Source organism: Gymnoscopelus braueri, assembly GCF_963280865.1.
Source record: "Gymnoscopelus braueri genome assembly, chromosome: 16".
Classification (NCBI taxonomy): Eukaryota; Metazoa; Chordata; class Actinopteri; order Myctophiformes; family Myctophidae; genus Gymnoscopelus; species Gymnoscopelus braueri.
Window position 1 is genome coordinate 25,345,047 of NC_137616.1, and position 25,277 is coordinate 25,370,323.

Here is a 25,277-nt window from a genome sequence, read left to right on the forward strand (position 1 = left end):
TCTTGGCTTCATAGCTGAAAGATGTTTTATGTTAATGTAATAACTGTTGAAAGGCTGTTTCATCCAGCTTGAGCCTGGCACTATCTTGAACATGTAACCCCTTGTCAGTGGTGGAAAGTAAACTAAGTACATTTACTCAAGTACTGCCATTAAGTACAATTATTTTGAGGTATTTATTTTTTTACTTTACTGGAGTATTTCAAAATGTCTGTATATTTACTTCTACTCCACTAGATCTCAGAGGCAAATATTGTACTTTTATTCCACTACAATTATTTGAAAACCAGGTAGTTACTAGTTACTTTGTAGGTTTTGATTATTATCACAAAACATACATTACCCACTTCAGCCCTAGATACATTTCGACCATTTGAAAATAGCCGATCTACAAGCTCATAATGTGTTGCCATGCCACGCATTGTGGGCTTGTGGATCTGCTATTTTCTAAAGATTTGTATACAAAATTGTGAAATGGGACATTCTGCATAATGAGTACTTTCTACTTTTGGTACTTTAAGTACATTTTGATACCAATACTTTAATTCCGGACTTTTACTTACATACAGAGTATTTCTACATTGCAGTATTGATACTTTTACTTAAGTAAGATATGTCAGTACTTTTTCCACCACTGAGTGAAGTGAACGTAGGTAGTCGTGAAAAAAAATGGCTTCAAAGGAGGAATTTATGGCACTCGCCCTTTAAGACGCCGCACATGCGCACGTCGACGAGAAAGTTAACTCCTGAACTTCGTAGACAGAAAAAAAAAAATCTGATTTAGAGAAAAATAAGTAAGGAAAAACTGCCATTGTGCTGAAATCATGGCATTTCGGCGAAGGAACAAGAGTTATCCTTTCTTCAGCCAGGAGTTCTTAATTCAGAACCACGCCGACATCGTGTTCAGTTTGGTGATTTTCATTTTGATTGGCTTGATGTTTGAGGTGAGATGAACTAACTCTCAGATTCTCAGTTTTTCCCTCGTCTCTGATCACTCAGCTGTTTTCTGTTGGCAAGATCTGCTGCAGATTGTGAGATATATTCACATGTATCCTGCCGATGTCGTGTTAGATCGCATAAAGTGTGATCAGTAATGTGTTCCAAAAGGGTTTCTCTCGCAGAAATGTTGCTGTATTTGACTGCTTCTGAGCAGATGCAGTCTAATAAAGCAACATTTCAAACTAATAATCTAATAGTTGGCCAGTCTGCTGCAGATTGTGAGATAAATATCCTGCCGATGTCGTGTTAGTTAGCATAAGTTTGATCTGTAATGTTTTCCAAGAGGATTTCTCTCGCAGAAATGTTGCTGTATTTGACTGCTTCTGAGCAGATGCAGTCAAATAAAGCAACATTTCAGACTATTATAGTCTGCTACCTACCTTCCGTAGAGAGAGGATGGCTGCTGTTTGATACATGGTTGCACTTTTACAAGTTTTTGTCTGACAATGTTACATGTTCGCAGCTCAAAAGTATCCAGTTGTGGTATTCATGAGAACAAGAACAAGCTGACAATATAGATTACTAGTCGAAATGTCATGATCATTACGTTGCATTCGCAGACATTGTTCTTCAACGTCTTTTTCAACATTATTTCAACATTATAGTGCTTTTAAAATGGGTTTGGTTGGCTCAGCTGTTGGAATGGCATGCTGTCACTAATAGAAGGATTAATCACTTGGAAAACAAAACAAACTGCAGTTGACATGGAACTTGGACTTAAAAACTTTACCCTACCTAAAACTTCCACATAGATCATGATGGGTTTATTTTAATCGACGATGATATTGACTCAAATGTGTCACCCAAACTAATGAGTGCCTTGTTGAAGCCAGAGAGCCTTTTCGAGCCAAGACAACCCGCTGCAACAATCTGATCCCCAGTTTACTGCCACGTCTCAATCTTTGAGCCGTCTGGTCTGCTGCTGAGCCCTGGAACACCGACTAAATAGCACAGCCCTGCTTAAATGGGAATGTTGTAGCCTTCGATCAAGACTATCATAGATTTATTTTATCGATATTGACATTTTTATATCTACAAAAGCAAAAGTCAGACTCGATAAAATGCATATAATGATAGTCTTGATCCAAGGAAGGTTAGGAATGTTGGAGGATCATTTCACTCATTTGGAGATAGATCATCACTCTATCACTCATAGATCCAAATATCCACACACAGAAAATGTGTATTTTCTTATATTGTTAGGTTACTTTTAGGGTATATAGCCTACTGTAGTTTCAAACCGGAATCCCAGATCTAAATGCATGATGACAGTATTTGAATGGGGATTTCCTTGAGTTTCGAGAAAGAGCGGACGTAGGCTACTAAACGTGAATAGGCTCATAATCTAGAAGAGGATCAGCTAGAAGATGATCCTCTTCTAGAATATGAGCCTATTCACGTTTAGTTGGCGTTGACAAGGCACCTGTGACCATGGCGCGTCAGGAATGTGGGCGACTTGTCGTTGCCCTCCATTCAGTCCCCAGTTCTGTAGCCGCCAGCCAGCCAGCGTTCTCCAGGTCAATGCAAGCAGTGGTGGAAAGTAACGTACTACGTACAGTAAAGTACATTTACTCAAGTACTTTGTTGAAGTACAATTTTGAGGTACTTTTACTTTACAGGAGTATCTCCAATTTTCTAAACTTTTACTTCTATTCCACCACATCTCAGAGGCAAATATTGTTCTTTTTACTCCACTATAATTATTTGACAACTTAAGTTACTTGTTACTTTGTAGATTTTGATTATTATTACAAAACATACATTAATCACTTATACCTATATACATTTGGGCCATTTGAAAATAGCCGATCTACAAGGTCCTATTTTCAAATGATTTTAATACATTTTATACATATGATACCTTGTGAAACAGGACATTCTGCATAATGAGTACTTTTACTTTTGGTAGGCTACTTCAAGTATATTTTGATGCCAATACTTTTGTACTTTTTTACTTAAGTAAATTTTGATGATCGGACTTTTACTTTAACAGAGTGTTTCTTCATTGCAGTATTGATACTTTTACTTAAGTAAAAAATGTGAGTACTTTTTCCACCCCTGAATGCAAGCCTTGTCATGCCGGCCACATTTCGAACAGCTCAGCACCGTCACCTTCTGGAATTCACGTCCCAGCAACGCCAGAGTGGGCGATTATGTGCAGAAATGAGGCAAAAAATGCAAAATGCTCCTGTTATCTGACCTTGAACGAATAATCTCCAAATGTTGGTGCAAACTGGAAAGTACTTCATTCAAACATGTTGCCCATCATTGCTCATCATCTCTTCTAATTTGCAGGCAACCGCCAAGACTGCTATTCTGTTCATTCAGCCTCAGTACAATGTCAGCACACTCTCACCAGGTAATCATCATCAATGCCCTATCAATTATTCAATAGCACACATGATACAGGTTGTATCATGTGGTTGTATCAAAGGTTGTATGGTTCAGAATTCAGGTGGATACTGTAAAAGTGTGCCACTGTAGCTCAGCCATTATAAAAATGTAATACATGAAAGGCCAAAGCGTCAAGCTTACACCCCATATGGGTAACCGGAGTCCCTCAGGGTTCAATACTAGTGTATTTTCTGTTATTGTGGTTTAGGGTTAGCTTTCCCCACAATACCGATACTGGGGTTTAAGTGGTTAAGCTTATTTGATCAAGTTGTTTAGACCTGCCATATCAGTTTAACCTGCCATATCAAATGTCATATTTTCGTGGCATCGCTTGTGGTCTGATTGGAAGACTACAGCATTACTTACACATTTAACAGCTGTTGAGGGGAATTTCAATTTATAAGTATCCACCTCACAGTACCAATGAGTTCATCACAGCCATGCACTTTAATCTTGCTTACAAGAACCTTTTACATCCCGGATAGTTTTACCACACCTCTGAGAGCAAACATAGACTACTGTATGTTTGTAATTTTTCCCCCTCTGTGTGTGTGTTTAGAGGGAGAGGTGACGTTGTACCAGTATGGATGGAAGGACTGCGCGACCATACTCTTCTATTTTTTCATCACTATTATCCTCCATGCAGTGGTGCAGGAATACATCTTAGATGTGAGTATCCTGACACTCTAATGCATTGCATTATGGGTAAGGGTTACACATCCAAATCAGTTGTTATGGTTAAGGGTTAGACATCCAAATCAGGAAGCTTAAGAAAGAACAGAGGTTAGAGTTGCTTGAACGTTATGCACCATTACATAATATTGGCTTTTTATTATGCAAGATTCTTAGAAATGCTGCTTTTTTTCATTGAAAGTTTTTAAAGTATAAAATAACGCTTAAATTAATAAAACCAGGGGAAAAAAAACACGTCGTACACCATATCTGATATCCTAAAATCCATATAATATTGATATATTGCCAAGCCCTACCGTGGGTTCATGAAGGGTTAACTTTTGAATGGAATACTTCCTCAGAAGTGTGTATGCGGGAGTGACTATAAATAGTGCATGCCGTCTATTGTTGTGCCAAGAGATTTCAGTCACTCTACACTCCTTTTGTGTATAATGACGTTTTACGTAACCAGGAGCTGAAAGAGGACCTTGGTCTTACTTAATGTGACCAGATGTGACACCCATGGCACTCTTGGCTCCTGTTCAGATCATGTGACCCATTGCCCTGTATTGTATTGTCTTGGTTGCAGAAGGTGAACCGGCGTCTCCACTTGTCCAAAAGCAAGAACACAAAGTTCAATGAGTCGGGTCAGCTGTGCGTGTTCCACCTGGTGTCGAGCATTTGGACGCTGTACATCCTCATATCGGTACAATGATTTGTTTGACCTGCTTTATTTGGGTATTTTCATCCTCCAGAGAAAATGTACACACAAGAATAGGCTAGCTATTTGGCTTATTTCCATTGGGATGCATGCGTTTGTGTGCACACTAGTGAGAGAGAGTTTGTTATTAATTTAAACATATTAAAGACTGTGTGGAATGAGTTTTCTTAAGTATGTCTCACAATGGTATGTCTCACAATGGTTCATCCCCACAGGAAGGGTACATTCTTCATCCAAGCAGTCTTTGGGAGAACTACCCGCATGTACACCTCAGGTAACCATAATGTCAACGTTAGATTGATAATATCATCTTTCTTTCATACCACCGTAAAGTGATCGAATAAAAATATCATATACTTAAAGGACTAGGTCATAATTTGTTATTTGATGATTGAATCAAACATAATCTTTTTAATACAAATAACTTTGGAACTTAATGTGACCAATCAATGGTTTGAGACAGGTTTTTCCTTCAATTAAATCGACGACTCTGCATTGCACGTCGTACTATTTTTCCCCTTTGTATTCTTTTACTTTATGTTTATTTAACAAATAAACCCCTGTCCCCTCCATTGTTACCATTGTTATTGAATGTTATTCTAAAATGCTCCCACCCACCGTCTCCCATAGATTTCAGGTGAAGTTCTTCTACCTCACTCAGCTGGCCTACTGGCTCCATGCCTTGCCAGAGCTCTACTTCCAGAAAGTACGCAAGGTCAGTAGGCCATGGGAACTGGGGGGGCGAGTGTGACTGGATTAGCTGTTCATATACTGTATGTGTGAGTTTCAGATCGTAAGTGAGAGAGGAAAAAAAGGAGTATTTAGATTGCAAAACAAGAAAATGCCCTATACAAACACAGACTTTGTTTTCCAGGAGGAGATTCCTCGACAGCTCCAGTACATCTGCCTGTACCTGCTGCACATCTCCGCAGCCTACATGTTAAAGTAAGCATCCAACACCCTGAAAGACGCAGGGTTCCCAACCCCTTCTTTAAAACCATGTTTGTCTTGAAGGAAAGCATATTGACACCTGAGACTTGCACTTGGTCAGTGCCCATGATACAGTATATGTTACTTAGCAGCTAAACTTTATAGTATTCCACCACATAGATCCTAAGGTTTTTTTTTTTGCGGATTTAGATTCAAATCTCATCACGAAAATATTCTAGTCTTGTTTACTTTCTTTTCTTTCATCTTCAATTTATTAGGTTCAAGCCACAGTACATCATGTATCAGAATCAATTTTGCTCAGACAGAACCTCATTTTTGTTACATTTAACATTCACAACCCCCCTCAACAATACCGAAACACAAACAAAACCACTACAAAACTAAAACACAAAAACAAAAAATAAAGAGAATATAACACCAAAGGTACAGGGTCCAATACACCTCTTCACATTGACAACAGAGTACTCAACCTGGAAGTGTCCACTACATTTATGAGTGGTTGCCACATCTTTAAAAAGCCTTTGTAATTATCATATAGGATGTATGTAAGTTTCTCTAAGGGCAGTATCCTTAACACAGTTTCATACCAGTCTGCTATCGAGGGTGGATCTTTAGTATAATCCATAACTTAAGGATGCTCTTTCTTGCAATATACAGAAGTATTCTAATCAACTTAACACTGTATTTGTTTTGTATATTTCCCACATCAGCAGCCAGTATACAATGTAGCGATGAAAACTATATGATAACCCATCCTTTTACAGACTTCCTCCTTCACATCCTCCCTAAAGTGTTTAATTACTGGGCAGCTCCAGAATATATGTACATGGGTACCAATCTCTCTTTCACATTTTGGACAAAGAGGTGAATTTGTGCCAAACTTTGGCACAAGAGCTGAACTTTTGCCAAAGTTTGTGCTTCTTGACAATGGTGTGATGTGCATTGCGTCCAGGATTTGTGTTTACTTTCTAATGCCCACCTGATCCCTCCTGTTCCCTGCTTCTCTGACCAATCACCTCCTTATTCTCTGCTCTGTAGTTTGAGTCGCGTGGGACTGGTACTGCTCTTCCTACAGTACGTGTCAGAGCTGGGCTTCCACATCGCCAGACTGTTCTACTTCACTGATGAGAACCACCAGAAAATGTTAGCAACTCACCCTTTTCGTGTTTTCAATTTGATGTATTCTGTGCTGTGAGAGAGTGCAAATATTTTTAATTTGAAATACAATATGGACATTGCATAACAATTGAGTAATATTATGGGTTTATTTTGTTCATATTGGTAGGTTTCTTTATTTTTTGTTCATAGTCTACCTTTCTATTTATTTAACATTAAATTGCTGTACTGTATGTCGTGTTCCAGGTTTGACATGTGGGCAATCAGCTTTGTGTTTACGCGGATGGTGACACTGACCTTGATGTTCCTGGCTGTGGGCTTTGGTTTGGGTCGTGCTGAGAACCAGGGGCTGGACTGGGAGATTGGAAACTTCAATACTGTGCTGATAAGGTAAGCCTACTTTGTCACATGACCGCGTCACTCGCCGAAAATGACTGATGTGAAAATCAGTACTTTTCAGCGAGCGATGAAATCCATCTCTGGTCTTGTCTGATATATTTCTGTTGTCATATATCCTATTTGCGCTCTCTTAAGCACACTAACCCTGTGGTCTTCGGCAGGATGAGTATTCTACTACTGGTATGTTTGATCCAGTCCTGGCTTCTCTGGAAGTTCATCCGCTTCCAGCTGAAGCGTTGGAGAGAGTTCAGACATGAACAGGCTGCCCGCAAGAAGGTCGCCACCAAACAACAACAACAACAACAACAACAACCCTTACGACCGCTGAAGAGAGACTCGCGTGAGTACAAACAACACACTGGTTTCAGAATATCATCATGTTGTCCTCGTAACAGTGAGATTGTGGTCTACCTTTTTGCATAGTTCTTCACCTCTTTTTGTTGTCTTTGTCTGCTAGTTGGACACCATGAAAACGGAGTTCTTAAGGCAGAGAACGGAGCTTCACCTCGCACCAAGAAGATCAAAGCCCCCTAAGTTAGACCCTGTAATATCTGCCCTGAGCAGTGGCCTTAGCCTTGGCTACGGCTTTTCATCAGCCCATTGGGAATCAGGTGGCCACCGGCCTTCGACCTCCTGGTGAGTATGTCCGGTTGTGCCACATGGACTAAGTCGCTTATGGACACAGGCGTGAATGCTGGAAAATGAAAATCCACGGAAACCCCTCGAGCCCAACAGACATTTACTATTCTCATCATATCAGTATTTTTTTATGCACCCACGCTGCCTGCTATCCCACCCTATGGTCCATTGTATTGTATACAAAATTATTAAAACGTTAAGTAAACGCAGTATGCAACGCACATACTCTGTATACTGTGCGTGCCAATATTGAATGTGTCGATACCTATCCTCATACATAAAGTACTGTACTGGTTGTAGCGTTTGTCTGATGTTGCCGCTATTTTGAGCTTGTCGTAGAGCAGGCTTTGCTTGTTTTCTAGCCTGGCCCGCTGGTGCAGGAACAATGTTAATGATGCAACGGTATCCAGAAAGGGGCATACTGCAGGCTGGCCTGAACATTGCCCATTACCCGTAAGTCAGTGAAAGGGTATTGTGCTAAATGGGTGGGGCTGATGTGACCAGCCAAAGGTTCTGTCTGTCACTGTAGCTCCTTCTACTCATTCAGGTCAGTCTTGCTGGTCGCTTACAGATAAGCATCATGTATGTATGTTATTACCGCATGCCCATTCCATTTCCTTTTTTTTAAGATGTGTTTATAACTTCATTAAATGATGCCTTTTTTCTGAAATGGGGCACAGATAGTGTCTTTTGTTCATCCATTGTTGTGAGTTATTGAAACCCAGCCGGGTATAGTGATACCAGGTAGTTCTTTGAATGTTCAACTGTACACATAATATAAAGGCATTATATAATCTTAAACATTCTGTCTCCTGTTTCACTCCTAGCAGACCAAACTGCTGCTGTTAGTTCACGTCGCCACAGCCAGAGTGAATCACTGCCAAAAATAGGGACAAGTTTCCTGCATCAGGATAGGGGTAATCCGAGGTCACTGACACAAAAACGTATGACTGTATTTCACAAATTATCCACATGGAGGCAGATCACAAACGCACAAATCAACACAAATGTCCAATGTTTAACAGAATATTTACTAAGCGATATACTGAATGGGTCTTGGTTCAAAGTTAGTAGAACAGCGTTCAGATTTGTTTAAGACAGTAGTTCTCAAAGAGGGGGTCCAGGGACGCTCAGGGTTCCTTGAGGGGGTTCCAAATGAACCCTCTTGAGTCTGTACCTCTTGAGAGTTTACAAACGGACCCTTACAAGTCCATTTGGTTCCATTTGTACACTCTCAGAGTTATGGGGGGTTGAGAACCACTGGTTTAAGACGTAGAGGAAGTAACACTGGTGTGAATAACATTGTCCTCTGTATCGTCGTTATCATGAAGAAGGCTCTGGTACTTCATCAACTGAGGGCTCTGGTACTTCATCAACTGAGGAAGGAGAAGGAACATAGCATTACGCATATGAGTTGCTGTTTAATTGAGAAGTAACACCCACTATTACTTACTACTTTACATAACAAACACATGTGTATATGTTTAGAATGAACATTGGCTCCTTTTAATAACAAAATGTTAAACCCTTTTAAATACTGTATCCTTATATATGTGTGTGTGTGTGTGTGTGTGTCTATATATGTGTGTGTGTGTGTGTGTGTGTGTGTGTGTGTTATTAATACTTAATAGCTGTAATTTGTAGAATTAGATATTGCCTTTATGAATTGACTTGAAAGTGAAGGATGAACCTTCATGTTATATTTGGCTGGAGGCACAGAAGTGGAGCTCAGCGGATTGCACCATTCTGTCCGGTTGTCCGATTATCAACCATCCCTTGGTCTGGATGCACACTCACCCAGCCTCTGATTATCAACCATCCCTTGGTCTGGATGCACACTCACCCAGCCTCTGATTATCAACCATCCCTTGGTCTGGATGCACACCCAGCCTCTGCCGCACCGAGTCCAGGGTCTGACGGGGGATCCGGTCTGCGACGGACTCCAGGTACTTGAGCACGTAGTGGTCGGCATCGGTCAGGACAAAGCGGTGTCGGAAAACTGAGGCGAAGGACAGAAAGAAGGTGGTATTGCAAGGATGTGAAAGAAACACAAAGTTAACACAAAGTCACTTGGGATTGTAATGTCTTAATTTCTACTACAAATTGAAGATAAGGTCAACACTTAGGTTTTCTCATCCTTTCAATACAGTCAAGAGGAAGAACCTGTTCTACTGTTGAGTTATGCTGTCGCTCACAGAAAACCGTAGTTCTACAAGCTCACAACATGTGAGCCTGTAGATCCGCTGCTTTTAAGTGCACGACACTGGCACGCAATGAAAGTATAAATCAAGCATTACTTTCCACAGTGGCTCCAATCGCAAAGTCATCTGGTGAGTAGAAGGCAGGATTGTCCACAGTGCTGCCCGGCTTGGGGATGCGTGTCTTCTCCAGGAACTTTCCACCTAGGATCCCAGAGTTGCGGACAGGTCGCTCAAAAATAGAGACCATGTCGCTGGACAAGAAATAAGACAAGATGAAGCGACGACCCTCGTCGCTGGGATTCTGCGAGTCCTGAAACAGCGGGGAGGAGGGAGTTGGGGAGAGAATAACCAGGGTCGGAACTTGACAGATGTCAATGAATGATTGATGTAAATGTTTTTGTGATACTCATGGAGTCATAGCTGCTGCTTTTTACCTGACAGCGAGGAGTTTCAGCAGGAAAGCATAGTGTCTCCCAGTTCCCCTTCATAAATAAACAGGCACCGTGACTAACCACTAGGAGTTGCTAGTGCAGCGACATGGACCCAGTCCCCCCCTCACAAACACCAGTTGTGTTGGAGCGCTTTGCAAAGCTGGAGCTTTGCCACCTGGACACCCATTGGATGTAAAATTGCACATGGTGTGTGTTTTGGTGTATCAGTCTGAGTGAGAAACAGTGGCTATTCGGCTCAAGAGCAGAACATTTCAACCCCCAAACTCTCTGTCAACACGCAGCAAACCAATAATACAGATTAGCTGCACAGTTTGTGTGTGTGTGTGTGTCTGCCAGAGCAGGTAACTCAAAGTTGACAAGCAAAGCAGATTAAATACCGTGGTTTTACTGTTTACATAAGAAAAGCTGTTATTGAATGTGAGGCATGGATGTCATGTACAATCAGCCAAGGACTTTTTTGTCATTCAGTCATCATTCATCATTCATGCTCTCACCAGCCTGGCGACGTAGCGTAACACTTTCTGGTCATTCTCCAGCATCTTCAACAGGTCCTTTTTTGGAGGCTCAGGGATCAGAGTGAGGCAGTTCTGGAGAGAATCCTCCAGTGAGCCAAAACCATTGTAGGGGGGTACCTCCTGTAAGGAGACATAAAATAAAATGAATGAGGAGAAGAGGAAAAACGAAAGGGGTGAGATAAGAGGAGATGGAACAGACAGGGGAAAGCATCTATAATCGATGGGCTAGGACTCGGGATTAGCATCAGATCTAGTAATCTGGTATCAGTCGGGCTCCAGTTTTCTCACCCTCCTCATGTCCGTCTCCTTCCTTGGCAAGTCCTTGGGCTTCAGCTCCATGTCCGGGTGGTTGTGCTGGAAGTAGTTCTTGGTGAAGTCGTCGCAGTCGTACAGCAGGAAGCGGCGGCCCAACAACTCCACCGTCTCCCCGACCTGCAAGTCCTTGGGGGAATAATACTCACACACTTCCTGTCGGGAGACTTCCAGCACACAACTAGGGAAGGGCTCTGGAGAGATGGGACATCATGGGAGAGCAGACTTTTATTCACTATCAGCTTTATTGTCACAAAACAGATTTACAGGTATAAATACGCGTTAAATACATTTTTTGTACAAGCTCCATCATTCATAGATTTCAGGAAGGGAGGAAGAATAGATATAGAAGAAGAGAAAGGAAAAACAAGGATAGAAACGGGTCAAATGATCAAATGTTCCTGATATGAGTTGAGTGAAAAAAGATATGCCATATACAGCATAACGGGTATGTGAGATTAAAAAGAGCAGCAGATGCAGATGTGTACATAAGGTGCAGCAATAGAACAGCAACAGATATAGAGCACGCTATTAGGCCTTTGTGGAAATAGTCTCATGTGCAGGTGAGACATAAATGAAAGTAATCCACAAATAAGGAAAGTAGTCCAACAAAGTAATCCAGTGATTTAGAAAAAGAAAGGTGTGTGCCCTTGCATCTTGAGTTTTTTTATAAGATGCAAACAACAGTGTTATAGGCCTCACAAAATCATATCTTAATACAGAATATATGAATTCCATCTGAGGGGACAACATTGCATTTTACATTAATAGAATCATAAAGGCCAGTAAAGTAGTGAAGCCATTGATTACATGGTAGCTGTTCCACATCATCCAGATTGAACTGTGTTGAATTGTATTCGATTTGAACCCATTGATCTGAAAGTACAGTGTAGAATTATGAATCATTGTGTCTCACCGCAAGCTGGGTTAATGTCCTTGGGCAGCCTCTGCCTCCGCAGCAGGACAGGGAAGGGGTCTCGGCCGCTGTTGGCCTGGTGGACCTCTCTGATCTCCACCGTGTCATCTACCAGGTAATACTGGATGGTCACAGGCCTGGCTTCCCCATACAGAGCCTCAGTGTCATCCCACATCGCAAAGAATCGTAACACCTACGGAGAAGAGGGAGAGTACGTCAAGAATTAGGACTCAACTGAGTATTCTTTTTGGGATGAACAAGACACTAGGTAACTATGAACCCTAGTCTAGGGCGAACATACGGCGAAAATAGACTATTTTCGCTCCATCAGTCAGGCTATGCTTTACAAAAAAATTGTTTCTTTATTTTTTTTACCATACCATTGCAATGCTGACATCAAAGCTGAGGCCATTTGGTAAAAGACCAAAAACATGAATCCCGCCAAATTTGATGTTAGAAGGTTTAATTGTCACAACAGTGCTCTACTATAATAGTCCAGCTAAATAACCATGGAGTTGCCATTGAATCACATGTGTAATTTGGGTATTTGCAGCCATGTTTACAGTCTCTCTCTATGCAACCTATCAAGTTCACTTTTGGGGCCTGACATGCATGAGAATGAGATAGACTTGATAGACTTGCTAGCCTTGTCATCAAACCAGACTTCACACCCACATGAGTCAGACACACCGAGGAAGCCAGGCATAGGGGTTGTTTCCTTCTACTTTTGTGCGTTATTAAAGGTGTTACATACAGTTTACGAGTGCTGACGACTTCACTTGCTGTTTTGTGCCTTTTGCATCGTCACCCATCATACTGTACTCAAGCCTTTTGAGTTGAGCATGCCAGTTCCCTTGTTTAGAAACAGACCAGCAGGGTGGAGTGCAACTGTGGTTTGGCAAGAGATATATACAGCAAATGAAAGAAATTATGTAGGCATGAAAAAAGGCACTATGAAGGCATACAGGCAGGTGCTCGGGCACTGGTTGGCTCCTATGTGTGCACGTGGCTGGTAAGAGCTGACAGTCCTGAATAACATACTACAAAGCAGATATTGAAATGTGGCCTCAGGTGCTATAGATATTATCTATCAGTGGAAGAGGACTGTGGATCACACAATTTGTTTTGTTTCCAACTTATCCCCACTTCACTGAGTATCCATCCAGGCAGGGCTTCATTCACAGCAGCTAATCATCATTGGAGTTGCCAGACCACATGGCCCACGGACATATTATACGTTATACCTCACTGCTTCTCAAAGTTCTTAACAATGTAAACACTGATGGCAATTGATATCCTTTTAAAGCTTTAGTTATTACTAGTTGGTATTATAATAAGAATATGCGATTGCTTTAATTACTACTGTTTCATTGCTGTCCTAATAAAGACTAAAAAGAATATATTAACAACCAATGTAATCATTAAGACAAATATAATAAGGGTGCTCATGATTGCCATGCACTTGAATCCATTTAATGTAAAGGTTATCTCAGAACAATGGCAGTGGAAAGCCCCATGTCTGATTTAAATAGTAAGAGTGGCTTCACTCACAGAAATATAGAACTAATAACAGGATATGAAAGCAACTTTAAAATGTCAAAATGTCAGATGGCCCGGCCGTTGGGGTTAGGAGAGGGTCATCTTTCTGTACAAGTGTCTGCATTTGTGGTGTCTGTTCCTTTCTGTACTTCTCTAAATCTTTAAGATGCAGGTTGCTGGAAGTTCCCTACCGATAGCTTGCAGAGAAATGCGGAATCAGATGGCGAGGGGCAGACAAGGAGATGAGCCCTATTTAATTTCTTGGCTATTTAAAAAAAAAAAAGACAAATATTCTGTTATGGGGCACTCTGGCGCAAAACCTTTTCAAATATGGGGGGGGTACGTGGCCAAATACATATAAATTTGGGGGTCCTTGACATGAAAATGTTTGCGAACCACTGTGAGTGAACTTGGAAATATAAGTACACTTCCCCTACCTTGCGGTCCATTGTAAGGAACTGGTGAAAGTGGTCAAAGTCGGGGGGTGAGACATAGGAGCGGTGGGGCTGGGCACGATGTGTGATGTAAGGATCCACAGGGGTCGGCTCAGAGTCATTCAAAATCATGCCTTCACTCTCCATGAACTCCTGTCCAGTCACATCAGGCAACACAGAGACAGAGTGTGAAAATGACAGAGAAGGTGAGAGACAGGGTGAAAGAGAAAAATCACTTTGAGAGAGAACATCATACTGTTTTTATAGCATAAATGGTTATATAATATCAAGAGTTCACAGGTTCAACTAGCCTATAACTCACCAAACAATAGGCAAAAATATATTTGTTACACAGTAACATCCTCAGTGTTAATGCATCCATTTGTGGACCTGTTAGGGTCCATATGAACTCGACTTCAACTTCAGATTTATTGTCACATCACAAATTTACATGTGTACAAAAGGGGGTGAAATCCTTTGTCACGAAAGCTCCCATCATTTGCGGATTTTAAGAAAGGGGAAAAGAATAGAGATAGAAGCAAAACAAGGAAAACATGTCCAGGTATGTCCAATATTCCTAATATGAGTACAGTAAAATATATACATAATGGTTAAAACAAAAAGAAATGGCAGTGGAATGAGGCAGTTAAAATAGCAGCAGATATAGTAAACAGATATATACATAAGGTGCACGGTTTAATTCGGTTACATAATTTGGTTACATTTGTAGCCTACACTTAATTAGAGATTGGCCTACTGTATACAGATTTCATTGTTTGTGTCAATGTGGGGCACTCTCATTTTCAAGACAGGTGAAAAGCAGTGTGTTGTTCACCTGTGTGTGGGCGTCACAGTGCGTGAGACGGTAGATGACCCCGTACACCGCCAGGTCCACGGCCACGTTCAGGTCTTTCCAGTGGTAGTGCTCGCCGCGGTCGTTCTTGGGCAGACGCTGGCGTTTGATCAGCTTGCCCTGACACAGTCCAGAGTTCTCCACCCGCGGCTCCATGATGCACATGCTGTCGTCCTCCAGGTGGTAGTAGACGATCACGGGACGCACGCGGTGCTCCTCCGTGGGGGAGTCGTGCACGTCCTGGTGGAAGTAGCCGTAGAAACGCAGTACCTGATGGAGGATAAAGGGACAATGGGAAGATCCACACGTTTTGCTCATTTTCTGTTGTGATTCCCAACCGGTTCTCTTATAAGCCTGCTCCTAGGGTTTCTTATACCTCATCGGCACAACAATATTCTGTCATCTTTCCTAGGAAAGAAGTAATATGCTATGTATATACATTATGTATATGATTCCAGTTGTGCAAATCAATAAATCAAATAAATGAATAAATCAATCCTTTTTGTTTTTTTGATTAGCAGTTTATTGACTGAACACACACACTCAAATAAGACAATGTGCATCTGACTCTAAATGGAGGATGACTTTGACAATAAAGTTGTACAGTCTACACCAGTGGTTCTCGAAGTGGGGTCTGGGGACCCCCAGGGGTCCATGAGGGGTTCTAGCGGGGGGTCCCCAGCTAAATGATTGCTAGTAACCCGAACCAAATGGACTCTTATGGGTGTGTAACTCAGAGAGTGTACAAATGGAACCAAATGGACCCTAACATTTAAATGTTTAGTTTTTTAGTTCACACTGCACTTTTTTCGATTATAAATAAAGTTACATATTTATTATAAAACAGAGAGAAAAAGAAGCTGAGGGTGTGAAATACAGAATGAATACTGTAAACAGAGAAGAGAGCTAGGCTCTGGATATATCTTTAAATAAATAAATAAATCCCATTTCAGAAAATATGCCTACTTGTGAAAATATTTCACCACACTGGCAATCTGTAAGTAATGGTGGTGCATGCTGTGACATATCCATTGCTGAATGAGCAACTACTTAACATTATAGCAGTTTGGAACCGTTTACTGACAGTTATAAAGGAAAGAAATATCTTACACACATTTGTGGGATGGTTGGTTTTGTGAATAGGCCTACCTTCTTGTCAAAGGCCACATGAGCGGGTATGAAGTCTAGTGTTGCGCTGCGTCTATGAGCACCATAGGTGAGGGCCGGTATCTCTTTGGACAGCTCCTCCATCTCATCCTGGGTTAGCTGTGCAGACAGGAGAGCCGCCTGTCCGATGCCCACGGTGGGCCGTTGCTGCAGGGCATAGCCATTCCTGTAGCCCAGCGTCTGGGCCCGGTGGAAGGCCGACTTCTAAACACACAGAGATCCCGATGCATCACATAAAGTAAGAGGTTCGTCAAATGTTTTCAAGTCAAGGACCCCCCAATTGATATGTATTTGTCCACGGACCCCCATCTGAAAAGGTTTTGTGCCAGGGCCCCCAGAAGAGAAGTATATATAGAAGTAATAAGGGTGAACATACTTAAGTACTGTAGCTAACGCTTAAAGGACCACTTCACCCATTTTCAACCTATCTTCATATAATTGGTCCTCACTAAAGCTCATATTTATGGTGGCATCCCTCCCCCCATCTCAGTTGTTGTAGCACAAAGAAGAATACACTTTGCTGGACATTACTACAGTGCAAAAAAAAAGACCAGATCATTTAGGATAATATTCTCTGGAGAGACTTCCCTGCCCATCCAGAGGAAGCAGACCACTCACATTTCCAGATGTTCTGAGCAGGGATACAAGACTGAATGAACTTGGTGCAGCGATGAGCCAACCCGAACAGAGAGAGAGAGAGAGACCAATGGTCCTCACCAGTGGTGTAAAGCACATTTACTCAAGTACTGTACTGAAGTAAAGATTTTTAGGAATTACTTTACTGGAGTATTTACAAATTTCTGTACTTTTACTTTTTACTCCACTACAATTATTTGAAAACTTAAGAGAGAGTAGAAACCTGCCTACAAATGACATCATCAGTAGGCACTAGGCAGGTTTGGAAATCACTTTTGATCAATGCAACAATAGCTTCAATTTCAGCGTGCTACTTTCCAGGAAGAGAAATGCTGTAGTTTCAATTCGTTTGGAGTCCCCATGATGATGTCACTGGTAGGCAGGTTTCTGAACTATCCACAGCCCCACCTCTGTGATGCAAAAGTGAGTAGACAGAAATTGTGCCATCTCATATTGAGCATTAGTGAGGACCAATTATATGAAGTTAGGTTGAAATGGGTCAGGTGCTCCTTTAACTACTGTATGCTGATTTATAATGTATGAATTCATAAGGATGTGTAGACTAGCTTTAGGGAATTAGCTACTGTTCCTCACCACTAATAGACTAAATGATCTATGACTGTAGCATATGTGATTAGTTCACACTTAATAGATCATCTAAGGAATGTTCATTCACAATGACTTCATTCATTAATTGATATGATTCATGAATCATGATTAATGGTGAGCAACTGGAATTCATGATACATTCTGCATTAATCATGCAAATCATCAAGTCATGCATTTAAGCATGATTTATTGAACAAAGGTAGGCCTATGGTATACTGACATAAAATAACCTGACATAACCAGTGATGGAAGAAGTACTCACATTTCTTACTTAAGTAAAAGTATCAATACCCTATTGTAGAAATCTGTCTGTTACAAGTACAAGTTCGGTATTCAGTAGAATTGGCAACAAAATGTACTTAAAGTACCAAAAGTAAAAGTAGGCTACTCATTATGCAGAATGTCCCATTTTGTAAGTTTTCAAATGTGTAAAATGTATAAAAAAAACTTTTGAAAATAGCAGATCTGCCACGCAAAGCCACGCGTTGTGAGCTTGTAGATCTGCTATTTTCAAATGGCCAAAGTACTCTGAAGTGGTCTTGTAACAATAATCAAAATCTACAAAGTAGCCTAACTAGTAAATAAAGTTTTCAAATAATTGTAGTGGAGTAAAAGTAGGCTACAATATCTTCCTTTGAGATGTAGTGGAGTAGAAGTAAAATCATAGAAAATTGGAAGTAGCCTACTCCAGTAAAGTAAAAAAAAATACCTAAAAATTGTACAGTACAGTAGGCCTACTTGAGTAAATGTACTTAAGTTACTAACTTACTTTCCACCACAGGACATAACTCCACATTCTAATTTAACTCATAGGAACTCTACAAAAGACTTGCAAAATGTTAGTAACTTATATGTTACATGATGATAGGCTGTTTTTTTCTACATTCTTACCGTAACATCTCGGAACGTGTTTCCAGGTAGAAACGGCAGTCCGTGGTCAGTATTTATAGACATGCTGCTCTTACAGTAAATGTGTAGCCGATCAGTCCTTGAAGATATTGGACAGGTGGTCCAATTAAAGTAACGCAATAGTCTTCTAGATATTTATTCAATGTTTTTTAGCCTCGCTCTGCTTTTAGCTACATGTTACGACTAACCGTGAGTTTGTTTGGTATCCATGGAAACATCCGAAACAGCAACAAAACGCAAGATAATTAGTATATGGCTCGACTTAAAGATAAGATGAAATATCACAAATTAAAGTGAACTTGTAGCATAGCCTACTACTATTGACATTCAGTAGGCTATATAATAAGTGACAGTGAATAATTACTGAGCTCACTGAATCCATAAAACAAGGCAACATTTGAAGAAAAGTGAAGGAGACAATTAACGCTTACGTCTGACAATCCACCAGCAGGTGGCGCGCTATCACTGTATGTTGCACTTAACATTCTACCAAAGTAAGGTCTGGTTTGCTGACTCTTCTGATAGATAGGGCCACTTCATCCATGCTTTATGCCAGTGGTTCTCAATCCTTTTCGTGCCAAGGACCCCCCAAATTGATTACATTTGGCCGTGGACCTCCATCTGAAAATGTTTTGTGCCAGGGACCCCCAAAAGAGAAGATTTGTGTTAAAAAATAAAACAAATATTCCAAACATTTTCAATATTTTTCAAAAATAGCACATGTCCAAGCTCACTGTGAGCTTGTAGATATGCTATTTTTGAATAGCCAAAATATAAATTATAAGGATAAAGTGGTTAAAATAATTGTGATGCTGTTAACTACTTTGGTCGCTTGGCCAGGACAACCATAACTTAACCTGGAATAAATGTTTTTCTGACCTCTATTGTCAGGGTGGGGGTTTTTGTGCTGTTTTTCACAGTGAGCATTTCCACTTCTCACGTTTTTGCACTGACCAAATGGACACTCTTTTTGATTGGCATTGCACTGATAATTATTTTATTTGTTTTATGACGAGAAATGGTGAGACACTTGTGAAGCACAGAGGACACTTTATAATTTTTTGTACCTCCGTTTACCGTTGCTCTGTATTGTTGATGCTTCTTGTTTTGTTTTTTCTTTTGCCTTATATTGCTGTACACAACAGTACTTTTTATGTTTCTTACTCTGTAACTACTACTACTACTACTTTGTAACTTTAACTGCTGTGCCGCCTCTGGGCGACTGATTTCCTCCCGCAGGATAATAAAGGTATCTATCTATCCACTGTATCTATCTATCTACATTAGCTGGGGACCCCCTGGAACCCCCCAAGGACCCCTGGGGGTCCCCAGACCCCACTATGAGAAACACATACCCATCTAAGTAAGAAATCCAGCTTCTGTCGCCAAAGGCCTTCATATATTTATTGCCACAAGATGTAACTTACTACTGTGACCATTTGCTCATTGTGTTCTTCCTGGGTTTGCTGCACAAGTGGCACATACAGTAAATGCCATATCATATCATGAGCATCCAACCATTCATAATGCAGCTAACTCCAACCACAACCCTGGACATGCTTCGTGGACATTAAGGCCTAGACTGACAGACTGGACTTCCCTGGTTTGGATACATTGCAGGGCCTTTGAGCAGCTGTTCACCAATAGGCAGAAGTGTAGAGGTTTAAATGCGTGTGGCTTACTCGCTCGCTCAACAAAAGTTTGTCATCTTTTAATATACTAAAAAGAATCCACTCCAGAAGAGAATCAAAATGAACAAAAATGGCACAGGTTACAAAATAGAGTGTGCGGTAAGAACACGGTTTTCTTCCAAACTTACTGACAGTGCTTCTCTCTGACTGTGTCCCAGCACCCCACCTGTTTCTAATCAACATTTTAATTAACCAAGTTACATGTTCTCCACACCCACTGATATGCAACCAGGGCCATTAATATGAACCATTCTTTATGTGTAAGAACCTCTCTCTCCCCCCCCCTCCCACCGTCTCTCTCCCCCCCCCCCCCCCCTCTCTCTCTCTTCCCCTGCCACTTTTTGCCAGACCCAAGGGGTCGGCCAACATGAGGCTTTGTCGGTCGGTCGGTCGGTCGGTCTGTCCCTCTTTCCCTGTCCTGTCCCTCTTTTCCTCTGCACACACGTCATGCGAAGTCCGGCCATTCAGATTTCAACCACTAGGGGTCTGGCAGTACCACGTCTCCTGGTTCCCTTGTTTTCCTGAAAGAAAAACAAGACATGACTCAGTCATGTATACCAGCTTGCTATCTGTTTTCTCTGATTTGTCTCGCAGAATCTGGCAACACTGCTAGTGGCTCCCCATTGGCTTAGACCTGTTGCTTACTTCTCTCGCAGAGTCTGGCAACACTGCCATAGAGGCGAGAGGCGTGTCTACTACCATAGACCCCTTAAAGGTTTCATGACGTTCAGTTTTACCACACATTAAAAGTCTTTGTCATGGTTCTTCAAACGTGTATAGAAAGTTTTAACAAAAAATTCCACTCCATTGATCCATGGCAGGTGTTTTTCTCTCACATTTCTAAAGCCTTTTCAACTGCAATGAAAAAAGAAATCTTTGCCTGCGGGTGTCGCTGGTGAGGGATTTTGCCTGTCAATCATCACCTCTGCTCCGCCCCCCCCCCCAAAGGAAAGGATAGGGGAGGGGAGGGGCGAGGAGGAGAGTGGGCGGGATTAATCGGCTGTGACCTCACTGCCGAAGGGCCAAGCTCAGATTACTTTTCAGCCTAATTAGTCAGAAAACCCCAGACCACAGAAAATCCACTGAATGTTCAAAGTTGGGAATTGATTGCGTGAAACAATCACCTGTGCGTCCAGTCTCGATGTTAGTAAACAAATAATTGGTCTATAGCTTGGGCGTTCAGTTGAGGCAGTGCATCCAGCTCCTCGGCCATGGCCAACCGCTGCCTCCAGAGTCAGGCAGGTAGAGCTGATAGCTAAGCTACCTGTAGTGTAGTGATGAGCGGGCTGACCCGTAACCCGCGGGTCCCGCGGGTCAACCCGAGGCGCGGGTGGTCGAGTCAGGATTTCAGAGGCAATTATGCGGGCTGCGGGTGAGTGGGTCAGCCGCTCTCACACGAAAAAAAAACAAAAAACAACATGCTTGTTTATTTAGCCCATGACAATGTTGTGCTACTGCAGACATTTAAAGCGACTTTGGGTACTTAAAAGAGCGCTATATAATATACATATATATTCCCACCGCGGGTCGCGGGGCGGGTTGAGCCATAGATTTATATATGGGTTTGCGGGGCGGGTTGAGGCGGGTTAGGTTCCGTGGCGGGTTGGGGCGGAGCGGGTCATGAAAAAACCCGACCCGCACATCACTACTGTAGTGACTCTCTCCCTGTGGTATCAGTGGGGCCAGTGACTGTCCGTCCTCATCCATGTAGTCCTCCAGGAACCACAACTTGAGCTCCTTCCACCTCCCATAACTCTGGGAGTACGGGGCTGTCTAGCCCCTGTGGAGTCTCTGCAGCGGGCGTGAACATAGACTGGATGATTTTGTAGAACACCTGACAGGGCTGCAGCACCTTGGTTATGTTGTTTCTCCTATTGTCCCCAGGATGGGACACGCCACAACTTTGAGGTCCTTGATGATCATGACAGCGATCCCTCTGCACCGTTCTTCATCACCTGTTCACCTGCATCGGCTCTATACTATTAGTGAAAATGAATGTCAAAGAACCTTTAACGAGAATGTGAATGCAGGCTGTCCAATCATTTTGTGCATGATTTTGTATCCAACAGACTCATATTTGTGCACGTTCACAGACCGGAATGGCAGCTGGCCATTCTGCGGATGTTGCTGATCAGCCTCCTGCTGTATTCCCTGTGGTCCACTGGTTGGATTTCCATTACTGTGGTCTTCACACGATTCTCATCATTGTATGTCTCCAGCTTGACTCTGTTTTTAAACACATGAGTGGTGAAGAATATTTTGTGGAACACGTCGTCGAATGCAGCCTCATCTGTGTCTCTGAGATGTCCCAGTGACTCTGCGTTGTGGCCCAGCAGGACCTCAGCGGTGTCCTGGAAGCACGTCACCCATTGGTTGTCCCCAAAGTCCGCTATACTGACGGCCAGTAAAAGTCTGTATTTGAAGTCGGGAAACTCTCGGTTACATTTGTCACAGCGGTAATTTCCATTCTGCAGGTCTTCAACCTTCTTGTTGCAGTCTGCACGGGGACACGCCTGGTACATGCAGTTCTCCTTACGAATGTTGACCACCGTTGCCACACTGTCGCAGTAATCTGCCCATTCTCCCTGTCCCTGAGGTCCATTCTTCATGTCGCCCAGGGTTTTCCAGTTGACCTTGGCTACGCCCCCCGATGACCAGGTTTGTGTCAGGGATTGGCTGCTTAAGGCTTGGCCTACCCTGTCATACCATGCCCTGAGGCTAAAGGCCTCCGGTATATCTGGGTTGACGATGATCGTTGAGCTGAACGACGCTGACAGAGATCGGCCTCCAAAGTCAGACAGGCGAGCTGCTTTGACGGCTACAATGGGCTGAGCAGAGCCATCGAACATCTCTGCCTGCTCTCCCCACAGGGTGACTCTCACCTCTCTAGCGCTGGTGTCCATTAGGCTGAGTTCTCTCTTGGAGACGTCTCTGCCCGTCCTTTTAGTCGTGATCCGAGACACCTCCCCAGCACTCCTGCACACTCCAATCACATCAATAATGGCGTCCGGGTCCTTGTTCTCTAGCTCAGCGATGGGTACGAAGTCACACTGCAGTGTGGGGATGTCCGGGCTGTCATCACAGGGCAAGATGGTGGTGATGTTGTTCAGTGTAATCTCGTAGTCGTTCTTCACTGAGGAGTACTGCTTGTTGGCTATCTTTATTGTTCCCTTGGAGATGCGGTACACCTTGCCCACCTCCACTAAAGAGAAGAAAGTGTCCACCTCTTTGTTGAAGGCTGTGACCCGGATCTCCTTGCTTTCATCCATGATCTCAAAAGAGAAGAGCTTGCCCTCTCCTCGAGAGTTGCTCCAGGTACGGACCTCGCTCTTATTAGTCACACGAGCTCGCACAGTCCACTTCGTTTGGTAGGGGTTGAGACAGGCAATAGGAGTTGCTTTAGTTACAGATGCAGGTTGAGGGGTACGAGCAGGGGTCTTCAGCAAACCACTGCCACGGTCAAAACCAGGAGCTGGGGATGCAGACGTGAGGCTGTTTGATGGTCCAGGACGTGCAGCAGGTGGAGGAGATGCAGACACGTAGGTGCTTGGAGAGCGCTTCAGAGGAGGTCCAAGCTTATCATACTCTCCCGAGTATGTGCTTGGACCACGCTTCTGGGGAGGGGAAGAGAATGAGGTGGTGCTTGGACTGGGCTTCTGGGGAGAGAAAGAGGTGCTCGGAATGGGCTTCTGGGGAGATTTAGTCGTGCCATAGCCAGTATATGGAGTGTCTGTTACAAGTACAAGTTCGGTATTCAGTAGAATTGGCAACAAAATGTACTTAAAGTACCAAAAGTAAAAGTAGGCTACTCATTATGCAGAATGTCCCATTTTGTAAGTTTTCAAATGTGTAAAATGTATAAAAAAAACTTTTGAAAATAGCAGATCTGCCACGCAAAGCCACGCGTTGTGAGCTTGTAGATCTGCTATTTTCAAATGGCCAAAGTACTCTGAAGTGGTCTTGTAACAATAATCAAAATCTACAAAGTAGCCTAACTAGTAAATAAAGTTTTCAAATAATTGTAGTGGAGTAAAAGTAGGCTACAATATCTTCCTTTGAGATGTAGTGGAGTAGAAGTAAAATCATAGAAAATTGGAAGTAGCCTACTCCAGTAAAGTAAAAAAAAATACCTAAAAATTGTACAGTACAGTAGGCCTACTTGAGTAAATGTACTTAAGTTACTAACTTACTTTCCACCACAGGACATAACTCCACATTCTAATTTAACTCATAGGAACTCTACAAAAGACTTGCAAAATGTTAGTAACTTATATGTTACATGATGATAGGCTGTTTTTTTCTACATTCTTACCGTAACATCTCGGAACGTGTTTCCAGGTAGAAACGGCAGTCCGTGGTCAGTATTTATAGACATGCTGCTCTTACAGTAAATGTGTAGCCGATCAGTCCTTGAAGATATTGGACAGGTGGTCCAATTAAAGTAACGCAATAGTCTTCTAGATATTTATTCAATGTTTTTTAGCCTCGCTCTGCTTTTAGCTACATGTTACGACTAACCGTGAGTTTGTTTGGTATCCATGGAAACATCCGAAACAGCAACAAAACGCAAGATAATTAGTATATGGCTCGACTTAAAGATAAGATGAAATATCACAAATTAAAGTGAACTTGTAGCATAGCCTACTACTATTGACATTCAGTAGGCTATATAATAAGTGACAGTGAATAATTACTGAGCTCACTGAATCCATAAAACAAGGCAACATTTGAAGAAAAGTGAAGGAGACAATTAACGCTTACGTCTGACAATCCACCAGCAGGTGGCGCGCTATCACTGTATGTTGCACTTAACATTCTACCAAAGTAAGGTCTGGTTTGCTGACTCTTCTGATAGATAGGGCCACTTCATCCATGCTTTATGCCAGTGGTTCTCAATCCTTTTCGTGCCAAGGACCCCCCAAATTGATTACATTTGGCCGTGGACCTCCATCTGAAAATGTTTTGTGCCAGGGACCCCCAAAAGAGAAGATTTGTGTTAAAAAATAAAACAAATATTCCAAACATTTTCAATATTTTTCAAAAATAGCACATGTCCAAGCTCACTGTGAGCTTGTAGATATGCTATTTTTGAATAGCCAAAATATAAATTATAAGGATAAAGTGGTTAAAATAATTGTGATGCTGTTAACTACTT

General features: G+C 42.1%; 3 protein-coding genes across 3 annotated transcripts; 1 reads left to right on the forward strand and 2 right to left on the reverse strand.

Moving 5' to 3' along the window:
- The first annotated feature begins 741 nt into the window (after positions 1 to 741).
- On the forward strand, positions 742 to 8,574 carry tram2 (translocation associated membrane protein 2). Its single transcript, XM_080453618.1, has 11 exons — positions 742 to 941; positions 3,292 to 3,355; positions 3,950 to 4,059; positions 4,652 to 4,768; positions 4,999 to 5,057; positions 5,414 to 5,498; positions 5,658 to 5,728; positions 6,773 to 6,877; positions 7,097 to 7,240; positions 7,411 to 7,589; positions 7,707 to 8,574. Exons 1-11 carry the CDS (start codon positions 822 to 824, stop codon positions 7,781 to 7,783), a joined length of 1,131 nt encoding a protein of 376 aa, XP_080309744.1. The 5' UTR covers positions 742 to 821; the 3' UTR covers positions 7,784 to 8,574.
- A 130-nt stretch (positions 8,575 to 8,704) lies between these two features.
- efhc1 (EF-hand domain (C-terminal) containing 1) lies at positions 8,705 to 18,485 on the reverse strand. Its single transcript, XM_080453616.1, has 10 exons — positions 18,414 to 18,485; positions 16,260 to 16,481; positions 15,093 to 15,380; positions 14,261 to 14,410; positions 12,285 to 12,477; positions 11,345 to 11,562; positions 11,036 to 11,176; positions 10,186 to 10,399; positions 9,732 to 9,887; positions 8,705 to 9,264 (listed from the first exon to the last, which is right to left on the reverse strand). The coding sequence occupies exons 1-10, from the start codon at positions 18,474 to 18,476 to the stop codon at positions 9,212 to 9,214; spliced, it is 1,698 nt and encodes a 565-aa protein (XP_080309742.1). The 5' UTR covers positions 18,477 to 18,485; the 3' UTR covers positions 8,705 to 9,211.
- A 3,724-nt stretch (positions 18,486 to 22,209) lies between these two features.
- On the reverse strand, positions 22,210 to 24,497 carry LOC308102903 (replication protein A 70 kDa DNA-binding subunit-like; the record flags this gene model as incomplete). Its single annotated transcript, XM_080452756.1, has 2 exons — positions 22,210 to 23,778; positions 24,435 to 24,497. 2 exons carry the CDS (start codon positions 24,495 to 24,497, stop codon positions 22,210 to 22,212), a joined length of 1,632 nt encoding a protein of 543 aa, XP_080308882.1.
- Between the last annotated feature and the right edge of the window lie 780 nt (positions 24,498 to 25,277).

Bases quoted from the DNA above. Each gene is read 5' to 3' on its own strand.
- tram2 (XM_080453618.1), top strand. From the start codon at position 822: ATGGCATTTCGGCGAAGGAACAAGAGTTATCCTTTCTTCAGCCAGGAG. The intron at 942-3,291 runs GTGAGATGAACT...TCTAATTTGCAG, and splicing joins TGATTGGCTTGATGTTTGAG to GCAACCGCCAAGACTGCTAT. The intron at 5,499-5,657 runs GTCAGTAGGCCA...TTTGTTTTCCAG, and splicing joins ACTTCCAGAAAGTACGCAAG to GAGGAGATTCCTCGACAGCT.
- efhc1 (XM_080453616.1), bottom strand. From the start codon at position 18,476: ATGTCTATAAATACTGACCACGGACTGCCGTTTCTACCTGGAAACACG. The intron at 11,563-12,284 runs GTGAGACACAAT...CCATCTCTCCAG, and splicing joins GGACATTAACCCAGCTTGCG to AGCCCTTCCCTAGTTGTGTG. The intron at 10,400-11,035 runs GTGAGAGCATGA...CCGCTGTTTCAG, and splicing joins TACGCTACGTCGCCAGGCTG to GACTCGCAGAATCCCAGCGA.